This window comes from Ceratosolen solmsi, unplaced genomic scaffold, assembly GCF_000503995.2.
Source record: "Ceratosolen solmsi marchali unplaced genomic scaffold, CerSol_1.0 scaffold31, whole genome shotgun sequence".
Lineage (NCBI taxonomy): Eukaryota > Metazoa > Arthropoda > Insecta > Hymenoptera > Agaonidae > Ceratosolen > Ceratosolen solmsi.
The window spans coordinates 1974566-1993598 of record NW_011948432.1 but is presented as its reverse complement, the minus strand read 5'-3'; the positions used below and the strand labels follow the sequence as shown (position 1 = coordinate 1993598).

At 39.1% G+C, this 19033-nt stretch overlaps 1 protein-coding gene across 1 annotated transcript in view; it reads right to left on the bottom strand.

Moving 5' to 3' along the window:
* Positions 1–2156: 2156 nt before the first annotated feature.
* The window catches only part of mthl1 (adhesion G-protein coupled receptor methuselah-like 1), a 243127-nt gene continuing 226250 nt past the window's right edge, over positions 2157–19033 (bottom strand). The window contains exon 6 of the mRNA XM_011502180.1: positions 2157–2549. Coding sequence (XP_011500482.1) covers positions 2407–2549 — 143 coding nt within the window. The 3' untranslated portion in view covers positions 2157–2406. The remainder of the gene's footprint in view (positions 2550–19033) is intronic.

Genomic DNA, 19033 nt, shown 5'->3' with positions numbered 1-19033 from the left:
CCCTTTCGCCCCTCATCCATAATAGTGCATTAGTATTCTCCTATTGTCCTATTAATAGAAAAATCGAGGCTGCAGTCGAGGCGAGACACGTTAGTGACGTTAATCATTCGCGTATGCTGCCGTCCGTCCCATCGGACCGGGACCCGAAGTTGCGCGTAACGCGACACGAGCTATGCAGTCGTCCCCACCTCTGCGTTTGCTACGTGTCATGATTTACGGGAGGCGCGAAAGTGACGTTAACGCGACGAATGAGGCAGAAGGGTGGGTAGTCTCGTAAGGCTTGGTGGAAAGTGTCTTGAAAACGCGCGGCGAGCGGATCGCGTTGGGTCTAAATTCATCTTCGAGCGGACCGGAGCGATTAATCGGGGCATTAATGCGCGCACGCTTTAATCGGAGTATAATCGAATGTCATGGAAGTGGTGCCGCGCGAGAGTAATTTTACGGGTGTTGGAGTAGTAGTAGTAGTAGTAGTAGTAGTAGTAGTAGTAGTAGTAGTAGTTGACGCTTAATTCGCATTGGTAGGCTTCAGTTGAGGAGGTGGCATGGAAAAATGTTTCGTTACGATGACGCGGGGATATCGAAGCGATAAAAATCACTGGCATTCGAGTGGTCGTGATAATGCGTTTCGTAAATTTAGAGAGCGATTAGTTGGAAGTGAGCTTGATTGAAAATTGTACGGAGCTGGGCTTGCAGTCCGTATCAATTTCCGCTGTGCAGTAGAATTTGAAATTTTTATCCTCAATGGCAAAAATAATTGCAGCTACTCTAATGTTTAATACAGATTGATTGTCCCAATTCATTTTCGCAATATTTCATTGCATCGTTAGGTTTTTAATTACCTTTAGCTTATTTATGTGACAGTCGAGAGACAAAATCTATACGGCAGGCTTTAACTATCGGTTAAATGTTACAATGACACTAAGCCAGCAGCAGTTTACTCGCAATAGGAGAACAAAAAACAAAAAGATAAAGAAAAAAAAAGGCAAGGATTTTGTTGTTCTTTTACTTTCGTTTTATTTTAATGTAGCGAGAATACGTAATTTTTTTTTTTTTTTTTTTTTTTTTTTTGATATTTTTTTTGCGAGCCGTCCGTCCGTTCTTCCTCGATATCTCGACGTGCTCGTCGTAAGTCCGGGTGAGCCGTTGCCGAACATTAAAGTTTCAGTGCCGTCGAGCGTTGCATAGAATCCGAGTCGAAGAAAAATAGTTTGGTCAGAGTGCGGTGTAGGGCAGCATTGAAAATGAAATTCTCTCCACCTCTGCCCAGGGCGAATTACCGTGAAAAGATCTCGTGCGAGGGAAGAAAGTCGAGGTCGGTCCCACCGACTAATATCGCGCGCAGGTGTATATGGCCGCCGAGTGAAACGAACATTCGCCCACGGCTTGATCTAAAAAAAAAAGCGGACGAGCTCCTTTTCCACCTCGCATTGCAGCTGTTATGTTTTTTCTTTGATTCCAAAGGTTAAAAAGACGGGGGCCAGGTCTATTATTAAAAAAGCCGAGTGACTTGAAATTCGATTGAACAATCCTGGATTTGATAATTGGGGATAATTCACAAGCTCTCTCTTCTCTCTCTCTCTCTCACACACACACACACACACACACACACACACAGACACGCGCGCGCGCGCGCATCTTTCATTTTTATATTTTATAATAATTTTTATTTCTGGACTTTGAAGGCAGATTTTGGAACGATAAACCAGGAGAGCGATGATAGAGCCTCCCTACCATTTCTTTTTATACGGTCGAATCAGAAAATTTATTCTCTATGAAAGAGTTTCTTTTGCCTATTTATTTACGACAGTCGATTAAATTTATTTCTATGATAATTGTTATGATTAATATATTTCATTATTATTCATTATTATTAACGTTTGGCTCGTTAAATTTAGACTTTCTTTTAAAAATTTTAAAAATTCTTTATTCATCGCATAGATCGTAGGGAAGTGAAAATTTGTCGATAATATGCGAATTGATAGCTGTAGCACTTTATTCGCAGCATTGACGAAAGATTTTGAAAAAATCACATAAGCTTCATTATTTCCAACAAAAATACACACGATAGCTTATAAATATGTAAATAACTTATCTCACGAGATTAAGTAAAATTAGAAAGTCTAAAAATCTCTTTACAATACCATTGTCCGGCTCTTTTCTTCTTCTCTTATTTTCTTGTTATTTATATCGGTATCGGTTCAAACGAAATAAATTCCAGCAAAAATACTGTTTGTTTTTACCATATACATTATCCCATTAGTCCCGGGAAGTGCTATTTTATACACTCTTTTCTTCTTTCTCTTTATTTGCGCAAAGAAAGCTGCTTTGCGCTTAGAAGCTTTACACAGTTTTTCACTATTTTATGTTTTTTTCCCTTAACAGTCTTTATGTTTGAGAAATCTCAACTTACCTTTCAGTCGTGCTTTTTACAAACTCGCCTTTCCACAGACCACACGTCAGTTCTCGGGCAGTCGCCGCGAAAAATAGGAGATTTATCGCCAAGAGAACGCCAATCGGTCCGAAGAAGTAGGCCAGGATCTCCATGTCACCTAAAAGACAAATAGCAAGAAATGACATTAAAAACAGATTATTCGTCTCTTGCTTGGTTGTAAACACAAAACACGCACGCGCGCGCGCGCGCCCCTTTCGAGAATGACACGAAACGACGAATATAACGAAACGGCTTTATGTATTCGTGGTATATTTATTTCGCGTACAGAGATTCGAATGCTTATTTAAAAGCCTGAGAAAGTACATTCGGAATGCCGTGGACGGCATTTGTTAATCTTAGGTGTAGGCATTGTCATATTTATACTCAATTATCCAGCAATATTGCGAATGTTTGACATACAATGATTACCAATCATTATAGAGTAATAATTGTTGATTGAAAATTAAATTTTAAATGGTCGCATCAATTGAGCGTATAGAGATACGCAAAGACAAATTCCTTTCTACTAAGCAATAATAAGCAGGACCATCGTAACAGACGACAATCATAATAAACAATAATATCGAACGAATTTGCGATATTTTTGAACATTATTTTAAATAGACTGTAACAAATGACTTTATCGCCGACATTAAGGCAAATTGTAATATACTTTGGGAACTTTTATCGCGATAAACGTGCTCTTCGTATTGCTGCAACACGCCTCTTTATTATCCCTGGATAAATCTTTGCAAATCGCACTTTATATTGATACTAATTTTTTTCTCTTTTTTTTTCTTTCTTTTTTTTCGTAATCGAATAAAATCCTTCGACTTTGTCGGCTGCGCTAAAGAAAAAATGCTTCCGCTATTCAGCACGTATTATCGATATTCTATTGCACTCGGCGAATTTCGTCGGAGCAAAAGTTTGCTTTCATCCATTACGTTTTCTATACTAGGAAGGCTACCGCAATGTAAATATGTTTAGCCCCCTTTATTTTTATTTAAAAAAATGGCAATTCGAGAGACGGGATAATTCGGAGAAAAATACTTGTTAGCGATGAAAAAAATACGTGTAACCAAGTGGAAAGCTAAACAGGGCTAAAGCGATGATATTGCTGGAAGGCGATACATTATCGAGCGGAAGACCATAGAATTAAATCGAAATAAGCCCAAGTGACTTGGCCGGCTAATCCGCGAAACATCTTTAACAAAAACAACAACAACGACGACGACGACGACGACGACGACGACGACGACAACAACAACAACAAACAACAAGGTAATTGGAGGAAAATCGTTGGCAAATACAGAAAAGCTGCTAGTATCCATAGTCTTTAATTGCTTTATCCGCATGGAATTCTCCCTGCGTTTTCCCACAAATCCTCTCGCATTTAGCCTCGGTCTTCCTCTCTTTCTCATTCTCTATTCCCCTTCTCTCCCCGGAGCCCAAAGCGAACATTTCTAATCTTATGCGAATTATAATTCAATGCTAGCTCACGTGTTTTTCCTCTTTAAATACAAGAGTTGTTATGTCTCACGCGCCTCGGATATTTTTATTCGCATTACAAGCCGAGAAGCCACTATGATAAGGTTGCTGTACTTGTTTACCCTTTGATTTCTGCTACGGTGTTTTTTTTTTTTTTTTTTTTTTTTTTTTTTCAGTTTATGTATACAATACACGCACGCACATCTTTCTTTCTATCTCCTGATGGCTATTCCTGACGGCTAATTTTGCTCAGTATTAAACTATGAACTTGGGAGCTTCTTGGAACGAAAATTCTCCGGAACGTGACAGCACGGGAGCATTACTTTTATTTATTTTCCGACTGTTAATTCTAAGAAAACATATGTGTTCATTTCTCTATTTGTAGGTAATGAATAATTTAAAAAAAATAAAGAAAATAAAAAAAATAAAATATCACCGAGCCCGTTATTTATGGATTGACTCGACCGACAATCGAGGAGCACACACGATTCTTTTCGCTTTATACGTTAATCGTTAACTATTGTTACGATTTCACTATACAACTACCAAGATTAACCAATAAAATCTTAATTAATGCACACTCTTTTTAATCCTATGCATACGTGAGCTTACACTCACTTTAGTCCGATGAATTATATATAATTTGACTTTAATACGGATTAAGGATTTATGGGACGACAAATAATATTTATAAATTAGTGTCTAAATTCATTGCTGATAATTCGATATTGTAACAATGACAACAAATGCATCAATCAGCTAGACACTAATCCGAAATAATTATGCATAATTGTGCATATTGTACGTAGTGAATTACATATGATCGCCGTTAGTACTTAATTGAAATTCTTCTCGAGACTACAGGTCGACTATAATATTATTGCTATGGAAGTCTGCCAGACATTCCAAAATCAAATACCCCTAATATACAAATCCTCAATAACCTGCCTTTTGTAAATGTTGCAAAGTATTAAAAGCACAATTTTGTGCGAGATGATTCGAACGAAAGTAAATAATAAAATAAAATCGATTGACATTAACGTTCCAATAATGAATTCGATTGATTAATATGATTATGTGGAGTTGATGTGCATCAGTTCGGTCACTTGAAAAATATTAAGTTCCCGGAGGGATTGTACATTGAATACATCCCCCGTTAGGATCTTAAACATTAATACATACTAATATTAATTAAATGAACATTAAAAATTAATTAGAACAAATTCCTCGTGGTTTCTTTACATTTGCAATATATAATTAATAAATATACAAACCAAATGACATAGATAGACTTTCGATGTGGATAAGAGTATTTCGCAATATTGTTTCATATTTAAAGTAGATTTTTTAAAAGGATCCAATATAAGAACGTACGAGTGATAAAATAAAGTGGGAAGGGATGGCGTTTAGGAGGTCGAGTTTAGCCAGAAGGAAGTCGTTGAGCGACACAGTGAAAGACAGTTTTCTCATGTTCCCGTATTGTCGTTGATGTCGGTAAAGAATTATAGGAAGTCAAGTGATCGTATTGCACGTCGATGTATTGTTTCGCTACAAACGCATCAAAAGCGGTAAACGTATATTGCTTTATACCAGGACGGGGGATTCGGTGGTGGGCAGAACGGTGCTGTGGGGATGGTTCGAGGGATTGGGGGTGTAGTGTATGTGTGTGATGGAGCATGATCTTTTGTACTTTAAAACTCAAGTTTCATTTTTGCTCGAATAAAATAATCCTCGAATGCCACCGTCCTCTCTCGAGCAGAGTGCATAAAATTCAAGCACCATACGAGTCTCCAAGAGACATTATACTTACACTTATATTTTGATCCGACGATCAAATAATATTAGACGGACGATGTACAACTGTTTTTTGAGCTATAATTATGATTATTATCGTTAACACGATGATTTCGATTTATTATGTTATTTTTTCCATCGGCGTATATCGCTTTTTAAATATTCGTACTCGAAGAACTAATCCACATGGCTAAGGCGCATACATGTTTGCGTAACGGAAAATTGAAAAGATTCGTAAAGTCGAAATCGATATTTTGCCCCATGAAGACTCATCGAATATTATCCGAGTGCTTAACGAATGTCATAAAACTTTAAAGAAATTTTATATCCATTAAAAATAAAAAATTTCAATCTATATAGCTTATTATTATTATCATTATTATTTTTTTATAAGACCGAAAATTGATACTATTAGATGTGAAATACTTTGTGAGGTTGGTAAAATACGTTAATATATCAATATTGGCATTTTCGTCTCAATAATCGGTCTCGATGGAAAACAAAAATTTTTCAGATATACTTTTCAGATATAACTGAAAGTTTTATATATTAGCGTTCTAATCTGAATTTTCCGATCTAATGTAAAATAAAAATTTTAATTTATATCGTTTATGGTCGAGCAAATTTTGTTTAATATTAATCGCAACCAGATTGATTCTTCATCTTTCTTACGCTATCTGTCGGATCAACGGAATCGTTGCTTTTTGCGGTTTACTTGGTACCTATTCCATACATCTTCTGTTTTTTTTTTAAATATATATATATATATATATATGAAAGGCACAGGCATCGAAAACAGCATCGATCAGCAATTGATTTCAATGAAAGCAATCACGCAATTAACGAAACATAAAAATTTAATTGTAATCCTCGGTAGGAAGGCGCGAGTCAATTAATAATGCCGTAGTTCAAGCTCTCAAAGACTCGGAAAGTCTTGCAGTCAGCGGAGTCAACTATTGCACGAATACTAATGAATCACAGAAAATTCAGCGCAATATGCTCTTCCACCTTTTCTTCCAGCCTCTTCTTCTCCATCATCATCATCATCGCCTTCTTCTTCTTCTTCTTCTTCTTCTTCTTCTTCTTCTTCTTCTTCTTCTTCTTCTTCTTCTTCTTCTTCTTCTTCTTCTTCTTCTTTCTTCTTCTTATTCTTCTCTTATTCTTCTTCTTCTTCTTATTCTTCTTATTCTTCTTCTTCTTCTTATTCTTCTTATTCTTCTTATTCTTCTTATTCTTCTTATTCTTCTTATTCTTATTCTTATTTTGCATCGCATTCAATGGTCGTGTAACATGGACATGGGGCGACGTGCATACATGGCAATAACAGTTTGCGTAAATGGATCTATCCCCTTGGCATTAATAGCGCGTAGTAAGAACTTTGCGATTGATCAACGAAAAATTTACCGCCTCGTCGGTGATAAATAAATCTCGTTACCCATGGGCCCGCGCGCCAACGCACGCACATAAAGGTCGGCATTTAACAAGCGCGGGGGCCGCCACCGCCGCTGGAAAAGACTGAAATTGACGATCTTATCGGGTATTTTCTTGGGAATCGCGCGTCGCCGAGGAAAATAAAGACTCGCGTCGTCTCTGGTCGAGCGGTAAAAGCTAGTCGAGGCGGGATATCGTGTGAGGGTTGGAGGGCTTACGGGGAGGTTCAACGGGGTGGCGGCGGAAGTGGTGGCGGAGGTGGCGAATGAAACGTACGTGAGCCTAAGCCGGACAAGGTATGGTATCGCGTGCACTACATGAAAAGGGCATTACTTTTTCACGACGGCCGACGATTCTTTCGGCCGCCGACAATTTTAAGGACTCTAGTATTAGGGTGAAATGTAGGCGTGAATAGCTATGCGTGAAAAGCTGTCGTTGCAATGGACGGACACTTAGGCAGTGGTGGACTTTCGCAGGGTGGAGCTATTTATTCCGCTTTTCCTCGTGTCTTTTACAAATTAGTATCATTAACGAGGCACGATAAATCGATGGGGAGCAGCCATTATAATGTAAAGATGGCTAATGTGGCTAGGAATTGGCGAAATAGCCGAAGTAAAACTTGTCTGTTGGGCGTAATAACTTATTAGAGTGCATGAACTGGTACGATGATCGTACGGATTTACGTATTAATACTATCACTTTCAATGAGCCTCTCCCGGAGTAAATACGATCCTCGAGAGCAGCGCGATCGATCTCTCATTCTCGCACCTGCATTTTCTTCGAGGTGCTCGAGTTAGTTGCATCGACTTACTCACTTACTCAACGCGTTGGGGGGATACAAACTAACTAATATACCAATGCTCGCCTATCGTAATAAACTATTTGGTGTGCTAGCGTCGCACGTACACACTTTCACACGCGGCTTACGGTGCATCATTAATTCGTAATTTGTGTATCTTAGCATCGATGCCAATCAAAGCCAACGAGTACGGCAATATTTAGCTTAATCGAGCGTGCGCAATATAAGTAAGTCCGCGATAGTTGTTGTACATTAATTAGTATAGGGACGAGAAATTGATCGCTCGAAAGTGTCCAAAGAGAGAGAGAGAGAGAGAGAGAGAGAGAGAGAGAGAGAGAGAGAGAGACAATATTCCAAAAGCCGATTATATATATATATATATATATATATATATATATATACCATTGAGAATTATTCATCGATTGCGGAGCTCGGAAAAACTTTTATGGCCCGTAACATGATATTTGGCGAGCGATGTTTTATAAATCTTCTACGGCATCTAGATTGCTCGTGACTCGATTATTTAATTTTCATATGTTCATTCGACTTTCGTCATATTTGCACGGATGCGTAGAATTAAATAAATTCCGATAGATCTCAATTTAACGAAGTGGAAAATTCCCAGGGAAATGGACAATCGTTGGAACGATTAAACCAGTCGTAAGAGCTTATTTCATTAGACTCGCATTCGTTGATTTACTCGCTCGTTTAATTTACAGCATAAATATAGAGTGGGAATAAAAACTTTTACTTAAATAGACGTAAATTCAGTAAACGGCATTAATTTAAGTGAGGTGTGGTCTACGTAGAAAGCCGAATGATGGTCTTATTTCAGATACGAATGGAATAAGTTTGGCGCATGTAAGAAACAATTGGATTAATCGTTAATCTCCAAGGTGGAATTCCTATATTCTTGGAAATGCTTAAATTGTATTGCGCTCAATGAATTTCATATTCGATTGTATTATTCTGCAAAAAGTCGAGCGGCAGTTTGATCAATCTCGGTTAAGCAATGCAGGACGAGACGTCAACGGTTGTTAGCTAATGAGTCGCCTAGTGCTCGACGGACGCAGTGAAAATTCATGATTGGACAGGTGGAAGAGCCGGAGGAGCCGGAAGGAGTCGGCTGCTCTTGCGCGCCTCTCTATGCTCGCTTTTTCCATATCCTCTTCCTCATGGATATATAATCGATGTCTTTTTACTCGTGTGCATCGCGTTGGCGAATGATTTTCCGCCAAGTCGCGATCCCTCGGAATTCCTTAAATTTCTTTTCTAAGCAGCGAATTTGCATATTCCCCAACTTTATGAGTAAATCGGAGTCTTTAGAGACGAGTAGAATCATAACGGTAAACAACAATTTGTAATAACCAAGTGGACGCGTATATAATATAATATTATAACATAAAAACCGGTTATAATTTGCATCTTATGCTCGTGCATGCATGTTCCCTTTATCCATTGGATAAGTTGGAAATTCGAATAACTCGGTGGATCTTTGGAGAAAAATTAACTTGAAAATTCGTAAAGATAAAATTATTATGAGGAGTAGCAGGAGTGCAGACGCGCACTTTATTAAAGATTTTCCAGAATTATGCGCTTAACACGATGGGATAAGTTTACGAAAATTGATTGCCTCTTTTAAAATTGTCTCGATATGAAAAACTTTATTTTATCCGGATAAATTATTACGAAAATTAATTTTTCTCATCCGAGCGAATGGCTTTGAATAAATTAATTATTGCGCTCCAATGTCAATGCCGTGAGCGTGTCGTAGAATATTTTCGTAGAAGAATTTTCGAGCTACGGCTACGGCACAAATACGACACAAATACGACACATATACGACACAAATACGACACAAATACGACACATATACGACACATATACGACACAAATACGACACAAATACGACACATATACGACACATATACGACACAAATACGACACAAATACGACACAGATAAATTAAAATTTCAATGCGATTCTGATTCAATCGACTCTCGGCTTAACCACTCGATTGCCCTTACTTCTCGCTTGTATGATTTAAGTATCGAGCGAACGATCGAGAGCTATCGCTGTCGCGCGGCGTCACTGCTACCTCGCCGCTGCTAAATCATCGTTGAAAAGTCGAAAGAAAGCTCCGTGCAGCTGCTCAGCTCCCTTCCGCACGCATGTAAAGAAGCTAACAAAGAGGATGGAGAGATGGGTGGGCAGGATGGCCAAGGGGGATCGAGGCATTTGTGAGCCGTGACCCACTTTGAATTCGACTGTGCGTGACTCGACGACTCCTTTCGTCCCAATAGTTTTGGGCTTTCAATCGTGACCGAAATTGCGGTTCCTAAGACCACCTTTCTTTCTCTTATTCCTCGGCTCTTAGCCGGGCCTCTTTATTTTCTTTCTTTCTTGTTTCCCCCCTTTTTTTTCCTCTTCTTTTCCTTTTTTCTTCAAGAGACTCTTTACGGGCGTCGTTTCTTTGGAGCTTATTACCAATGGCCGTGAGTCTGGCCCTTACGCAAGGATTTCGGTGCGCGTGAATGGATCTACCTACGCGCTGTTACAAACGAGGGAGAGAAAGTGGGGCCCGTTTATAAAGGCCGTCAGGGACCGAAAAAAGGATAACGGGACACGTGCGCTCGTAATTTGCCGTCCGCTTCGTTACCAGCTACCGGAGAGCATTATTGACGATTATTATGTACGATACCCGTTCACGTTCGAGGTCCCGTTTTATTCTTTTATTATTATTATTGTTGTTGTTGTTATTAAAATAAGAAACAAAATAAGTCGCAGAATAAGATGAAGAAGTTTGGCGTTTGCGCTCGCGCAGGCACCGATTCGCATGTCGTTATTCAGGTGATAGAGCAGGTTTTGAACAACGGTTATGGGATTGAAAATATAAATTATTTATCCACAATTGCGAGGTAATTAATTTTATTATGGTGTAACAGAATTAGAAAGCAGCGATTCTACTTTCATTTTACTGGCTTGACATTTAAATAATACAAGATCCCCGAGCTCGTTAAGAGAATTTGAATTTCGACTTGAACTTCCGAGTGCGTCGGACAATAGTTAAAATACCGTCGCCAAATATCTTGGAAAACTTTCCTGCCACGCATTTCTCATTCCACCAATTTGCACATTTTACGCTCACTTTTCTTCCTGCCTTTTCTCTTACTTCATGAGCACGAGGATGAAAAGTTTTGCATTTTCAATCGATCCGAAGCCAGCCCAGACCGTAATTTCTTTAAACACCAAGATTTGCGTGAAAATAAATTTCTCCTATTACAATGAGGGACAAACTTTTGTATTTAATGGAATCATTTATAATAAATAGTTTCCTCGATCCCAATGCCGGATAAGAGCAAAAATCTTTATCGTTCGGATTATTTTAACGTTAATCTTGCTAAACTTTTACAATTATTAATACAGCAATGAGCGCGCGCGCGCGCGCGCGCACACACACACACAACACGCACACACAACACGCACACAACACAGCACACATACATAAATATATAATTTACGATAGAAGGCTACTTATAGGCTGTAGCTCAATTTTTTCATCTACATCTCGTATTCGTTTAAATAATTTTCACTCGCAATTCCTTGCATCATTACGGATTCTTTATAAAGAACATTTTCATCTTCTATAAGACTATATACTATATTAAAAAGTATTTATACCTTTCCCATCTAAAAATTCCTTTACTTAAGACTATAAGAAGATTAATTTGTCACCTCCAATGCTTAAAAAAAATATTTAACCGAGGCACTCCATACTACCCATTGAATACCAAATGCACACTTACGCATCGATAAAGCTCGACCACTCACACTTTCCCATAGCCCTACAAAGTAGACATCCCAGCATTATTAAAACTTCCTTAAGATCATTAGCTGTCGCATCTTCTGGAAGTAAGCTGTATAATTGCGTGGGCGTTCGTGCATAAACTGACCCGACGTCGTTCAGCCGAACTTACGAACACCAGCGCGTTCAGAATAGCACACAATCGCGCCTCAACTTCGCAAAACGCGCCTACCAGACACTGAGGGGTAGTGGCGAGTGGGTGGTTGCAAGGAAGTTGCGTCGTGTCGCTCGCTCTTTCTCTTTCTCTCTCTCTCTCTCTCTCCCGCTCTCTCTCTCTCTCTCTCTCTCTCTCTCTCTCTTTTGCTTAGTGAACGCAACGACGGCGGTTTAATTCTTCGAGGCTCGTTCGTAAAAAGACGAGGAGGAGGAGGAAGAGGAGAAAGAGCCAGCGGGCGAGGGGTGGGTGGGTGGAACTCTAAAAGAATTGGCGCGCTCGGGTAGAAGACTGAGCGTGCCGCTATCTATATTCCCTCTCGCTTTTGGCTGTTCGCCAATAACGGCTGGTTCGCCAGGTTATATCTCACTCCCCATGGCAACCCATAACAAACATAAGTGAATTATGTGCGCGCGTGCCGTTCAACGCCTTAACGCCACTGAATTCGGACCTCGATCGTATTTGCCAGCCCCTTCGCGCTTTTTCTTCTTTTTTCCGCCCTAAAGGATAACGCTTGTCGTCCGTTGGGCATCAAGAAATTCACTCGCACGTGTGCACGCGCAAATGCAAAATCCCAGTTTTTCCATTATCATTTTTGTGCCAGCATTTGGAAGTTTCTCCACGTTTTCGTTTCTTCATCATCATCATCTTTTTCTTCTACTTCTTTATCTTTCGCTTCTTCTTCTATTACTACTACAACTACTGCTTCTCCTTCTACTACTACTACAACTACTACTACTTCTGCTGCTTCTTCTTCATCATCTTCTTCTTCTTCTTCTTCTTCTTCTTCTTCTTCTTCTTCTTCTTCATCTTCATCATCTTCTTTCACCTCCCCCATTTTCTTTTCTATTTTCGGCTTTAGCCAAGCGTATCAAACACGCTACCGTGTTCATACAATTTTCACGAGAAAAATTTATAACTGCAATGTAATTTTACATAAAGCCTTTGCATCGTCAGTTGGTCTTTCGTGTGTACCGAGTTACACGAGTACAACGAAGAAATTAAAATTTGATAAATTACTAATTTGTAAATGTATTGGATATCGATCTTATGACACTCCGACGTTAATTATTTAATTACTGTGAATCAATCTTTAACGACACGATTAATCCCAACATGACGATTTAAGCTAATAAGTAAACGAAGATTATAAAAGAACCTAACTTTTTTGATATAGAAATACGATATTAGTGATAGGTTCGCGTATCTCAAATGGTATTTGAATGATATAGTACAACAGGGCCTACACTACTCGACTTTTTTAATTTTCAAATCCAAAGGGCTGAAGAAACTATCGCTCGTCATAATAAAAAATGAATCAGTTCGATCAGTCAAACAATCCAGTCGATCGATAGTAATGAGAATATCGAAGAAAGCTTCCTTGATAAAAGATTGATCGATCCATTTACTCGAGGGACGATCGATTTCAGTCAGAAGACAGTCAGTCCCAACTCACCCTAACACACGGTCAACACGAACCCTTGCACGTACCAACTTCCTGCTCCGAACTCTTTAGTTAGAGAGTGCCATGTAGTAGGCGGGAGTCTAACTTGGCGCGGGGAGTCACGCCTGCGGGCCAAGAATCTCAATCTCGAGCTGCCTTCATCGAACATAAAGTGGATAAATAAAAACGATGGGAGGCTCGACACGAAATAATGCCAATAAAATAATGGAGGAGGCTGTCGTGTCGGGCCCTTTGCCGAATTCGCGTCAGCACGCGAGACGCGGAGGTCGGTCGCACGTATCGGCTCCCGATCCCCAAGTCGTTGAATCAACTGGACGTTCATAATGGTCGATGCGCTCCCAACGCCAAAATAGTCTTGCGTATCACGCAAGTCCTGATGGGTCGAGGACCGATGACGTAAAAGTTGGCGCTATTCGCTTTGGCTTATTAAACCTTATTTTCACGGGAGTCGACTATTGACTAATCTCTCGGGTCCATCGATCACTTGCGGACTCGGCCGGAGCTACCTTAGGAGCAGCGGTAAGCTAGATTATCTCGCCAACGATATCTTGATCGGGATTATTCGTAAGGGAAGGGATGCAGGCCGTCAAGCTGGATCTATTTGCTGGCTTGGACGAGATGAGTTTAAATGAACTGCCGGCAGATACTTATCGAGCGAAGCCTTTTTTAATCGAACTTAACGATGTTTTCTCAGCTGGTAGTATTTGGATGGGTGTTTATTCTTTCGGGCCGTCTTCGGTGTCAGCTATACAATCGGTGTATTTTGATCTAGAAATGTTGTAAATACTGTCAGGTCAATTAAACTTTTCCGCTACTTTGTGATAGAAATATTACATTAGTAGACTCGTTGTTTGATGAACGTTGTTTTATTACATAAATTGAACAGATGTCAAAATGTATTATAAACCTTATCGATCACCTTGCTTTACATTGAAACGTCTTTTCGGAGAGAAGAAAAAAAAATCTCACTTTAAAAACTACGTGGAGTATCGACTCGATGTTTCGTTTAAGTGCTCGTGAAAACTCCCTTTTGACTCGCGAAACGTTAACATTTAATCTCTTTCAATTCGAAAGATAAATCTCATTCGTTGGGGCCAACGAACGATAAATCAGTAAGCGACACATCATCAATTTTTCCATCAGAGTTAATCGCCTTGTTACAAATTCAGTTGTTTTTGGGCTAATTGAGGCTCGTGGACTTCTTTACTCGAGCAAAACCTTCATCTAAACCACACCCAACATGAAATAAATTAAGGGCGCGTCCGAATCTCAGTCGTCCTCACACACACACACGCACGCGCGCGCGCACACACACACACACACACACTCTCTCTCTCTCTCTCTCTCTCTCTCTCTCTCTCTCTGTACAGACATATACGACTCAGCTTTTGCACGCGTTCATTACACGATCGCTTTATCCTAATGATCGCTTTCGTCTATTCACTCTACTTGGTTCACTTCCTAAAGTTAATCAAGTGTTGGAAAGTTCAGGAAATGAAGGATATAAGGAGAATGAGAAATGAAGTAAAGGGAGAAATGGACGTTGTCTAAGTCTAGTGGATACGTCTTACAATCTGAAAACAATTTCCTCAACATAGGTAAATTACAATTCTTGAAATTTTATATTTTATACATAAGGTATAAATTTATACATATATATATATATATATAGTTTAGCAATGTGAAGCTTGGAGTATGTTGAAAATAAAAAAAAATTTGTAATTAATTGAACTTTAAAATGAATCGTATTATTTTATCGCTATTAATAAGAAAAAAATCTGGACTTCAAAAGATTAGCAGGAATAAGTTTGTGCCATTCGTCGGTCGTTCCGTTTATAAAAATGGAAAAACGTAAATTCGCTAAATTTCCAATGAAATAACGCAGGTTAATTGATATAAATTGGACATTCTCAAAAGCCAAAGAAAGATCGAGTGAGAAAGAGAGAGACAGAAGCCGTCGACCAATTTCTATGAGGGTTGTCATCCGACATAGAGGTCGAAACGAAGTTTTCCCCTCAATCGCGATAATTGCATTAAACTGTTTTGCAAAACGACTCTCCGTTCCTCTCGTTTATTGGACCACTCGTCCGAGCTTCTTTCACTCTCTCCCTCTCTCATTCTCTCTCATTCTCTCTCATTCTCTCTCATTCTCTCGCTCTTCCTTTGTCTCCTTTACCACGAATATTTATACACGAATGCACAAAACAGGTGGCGTCGACCGCTACTAATCCAAAATAAATTGCCGCAGCGGGTCCTTTTTGCATTGTTAGCCCTCCTCCTGCCACCTCCAGCACATGAAAGTCACTTTATAGGCAGAGTCGATGTCTAGATCGCGAGACCCGTGCCACCCCAAAAGCCCTGCCACCATTACACACGTAGCTAATGACCGCCGGCGATAATGATCCTCGTGGAGGGGGTATAGGAACGACAGTTCGACTAACCCTGCAGATATACCAGGCCCCTCCCGTGTTTGTTTGCAGCTTCGCTGTAGATAGTAGATATTGTGGCGTTTAGCCTACTCCCCAGCCAGATTAGATGTAAATGCGGCTGCTCTCGATCTCTGGATTACGCATTTCAATAAATAGACGTTATTATACCGGGCGGATTCCAGACTTTGAGCGTCGTTGCATTTTTCCGGACGGGCCGTGTTGTAGTTTTTTGTTGGGTGGGGCGGGCGCATCAATGTGGTCGAATATGATGAGCGATAACAATGAAACGGCGATAAGAAGTGTGAAGAAGGAAGGGAATACATTGGAATCCGACAGAGCCATTGTCAACGTATTTATCAATTTATCGATCATTTCATCCGCGTTCCAATGCAATTTCGGTAGAGAGTTTTTGCGATTTCTATTCTATTGCGATAGATTCCACAATCTCCGAGCTATTTATTAACGCTGCTTATTAACGGTGATGTTTTAGCGCGAGGAAGAAATAATCAAGTCGCCAGTGATATGTCCTCGACAAGTTTCATTACCAAGCGCATCGACGTTACATTAAGTTCCATTAAAGTTGCTATGAAAAGAGAAGAACATAAACAAAGGCGCAGACCAGCGTATAATGAAATTTGTTTAAAAACATACGAATGACTAGTGACAATGCTTTCTTTTTATGTAAATGGAATATATAGCCGAGGATAATTGGCATGATGGGGGTGCGTTTAAACATTGCAATGTAATTGCGTCGTATAAATTTAGAAGTTCTCGAAGTATTAAACCAAGGGCTAAAATTTAACGATACTAGCCTAATGAACAGGTTAATGGTGATAATTGAGTGATAATTCGGTGCCTAAAGCAGTATATTATTATATGTGGACAATTTTGTACGCGCGTGTTGTATATTAATGATTTTCAAGAAAACATTTCGCGAACAAGGATTAGTTCAATGCGACATAACTTTAGGGCTATCGGGAGTTTGGAAGAGAATTCAAAAGCTAAAAGGGTTACTTACAAATCTTGGTATTGCCTGATATAATTTGGCGAGTTAGTAATTTGAGGAAAAAAATATCTGGAATTCGCAATTCGCTGTGACATGTAGGGTATTTTGACAGACGAGGGTGTTCGAGTGGCTTTGCATATAGGATGTCCAAAGGATGCGACGCGTATGGAAAGTCGGGACTGACTGGCGCCAGGTTTATCTCTCCACCCAATCGGCTCTTCAATTCTCCGAGTTATCGGGGCAGGGCGGAAGTAGAGGTCGAGGGAAAGGGTGTCGGTGAGTGTAGATCGAGTGCCCAGGCTGTTTATGTACTCGTGTATATCGCTGCCACGCGAACTTTAACGCTCTTTTATTCTCGTTTTCCTTTCGATTTTCGCTTCTGCTGGCGTTCGAACCAACTCCTACCTACTTGGAACTCTTAATTGTATCTTTGGTATTTACGTTCATTTAAACACTTTTCACTTCTAAGGCTTCCCTTTACTTAACTTCTATTTCATTAAAGAAGGCTTTTGATTTATTTGGTCTGCTCTGTAGTCTGCTGCTTTTTCGATTTATATCAACGGGAGGCGCTTCTTCTTGTTTCGGCCAGTTATTTTCTCTTGATTCTCCTCTTAGCTCCATTCCTTCTCGATCTGTCGATACTTTTGTTTGGCTATAATTTTAATTATCCACAAGTCAACCATGTTTGCTCTAGATACTCAAGATTTATAAGACGCGTATGGTATATGAGATAACGTGTAATTGGAATTGTTTTTCTTATACGTATGAAAGTGTCGTTTTGTTTTATTTATGATCTCAACTTACTCAAAGCGGCTAATTGACACGAGCATCATTCATCAAGATTGTATTCTGCGAGCATAAAATGGCTTTTCCAATAAAATAACTTTTAAAACGCGTGTAATTGTTTAAGCTTCGCATTAAAATCGATCGAATATATATATATATATATATATATATATATATATATATATTGCCTTTTTTTATGCATCGACAAGAGTCGGGCATTAATTTAGAATATTTGGCAAATTATCTTTATAATCTTTTAATTTAAAGAATCAGATGTGGCAGTAGGTAGGAGTAAAAATAATTCTATTTTTCAAACATGCTTACAGCTAACTTTATTATGTGCAGAAAAAAAAAAAAAGAAAAAAAAGAGCAGCTATGTCAAATGGATAACACAATCTAGTTATCATATAAATTTTTTTATTATTTTTTTGGATTATTTATGTTGCGAAAGGCAAAAATACGTCGTCGATAGTCTGCGTTATATCTTCTATTATACTGCTCTCTCGACAAAAAATTAGATAAGTACTTTTATATATTATCTTTTTATCGCTTACATAGTGATAATAATAGGATAATTTTCATCTGCCAACTATATATATATATATATATATATATATATATATATATACACACAGGATATATACAGATTACTTAGGATTAACAAAATTCATATTTCAATATTTAGAAACAATGTTTCAATTAAATGTAAAATCTTCAATGAAGACTACTTTTATGCTATGTATCACTCTAAATTTTAACATAAAAATTTAGAAAAATGCATGAGAAAGCAACTCTGTTATAATGGATGATGTTTAATACTCTATGAAAGTTTATGAGGTTTGGCCAAAGAAAACGGACACGAATTACAATTAACGAAGAGTAATTTTTTCCCGCTATCCCCGAGTCGGAGCAAGTGAAATTATCCTTCATCGCGCGTACATACGTAAAGCATCATCGCATTGGCCGTGCAAAAAGTCAACATCCGACAGCCTCACTTTCACCTTCATCTCTTTTCCCTTTTCGCTCTCACGGCGGATTGATTTTGTTTTACCTCGACGTAGAAAGCAAAAATAAAAAACAAAAAAGAAAGAAAGAATGAAAAAATATATACACACGCTTACCACCTTCTTTATCTCCAAGACGATTGTCAGTCAGCGACAGCGGCTTCTTACTCCCGAGGGACGCCATTATCCTGATTTACCATCGCGCCTCAACGGCTTTTACGCAATGCGCGGCTCCCTAACGACACGACGTATTGGCTCTTATGGCCACGAAGGAGGGTGGATCGTATTGTGATGAGAGAGACAGGAAGAGAGAGAGAGAGAGAGAGAGAGAGAGAGAGCGAGAGAGAGAGAGAGAGCGCGCGCGCTTCTGTGTAAGGTAAA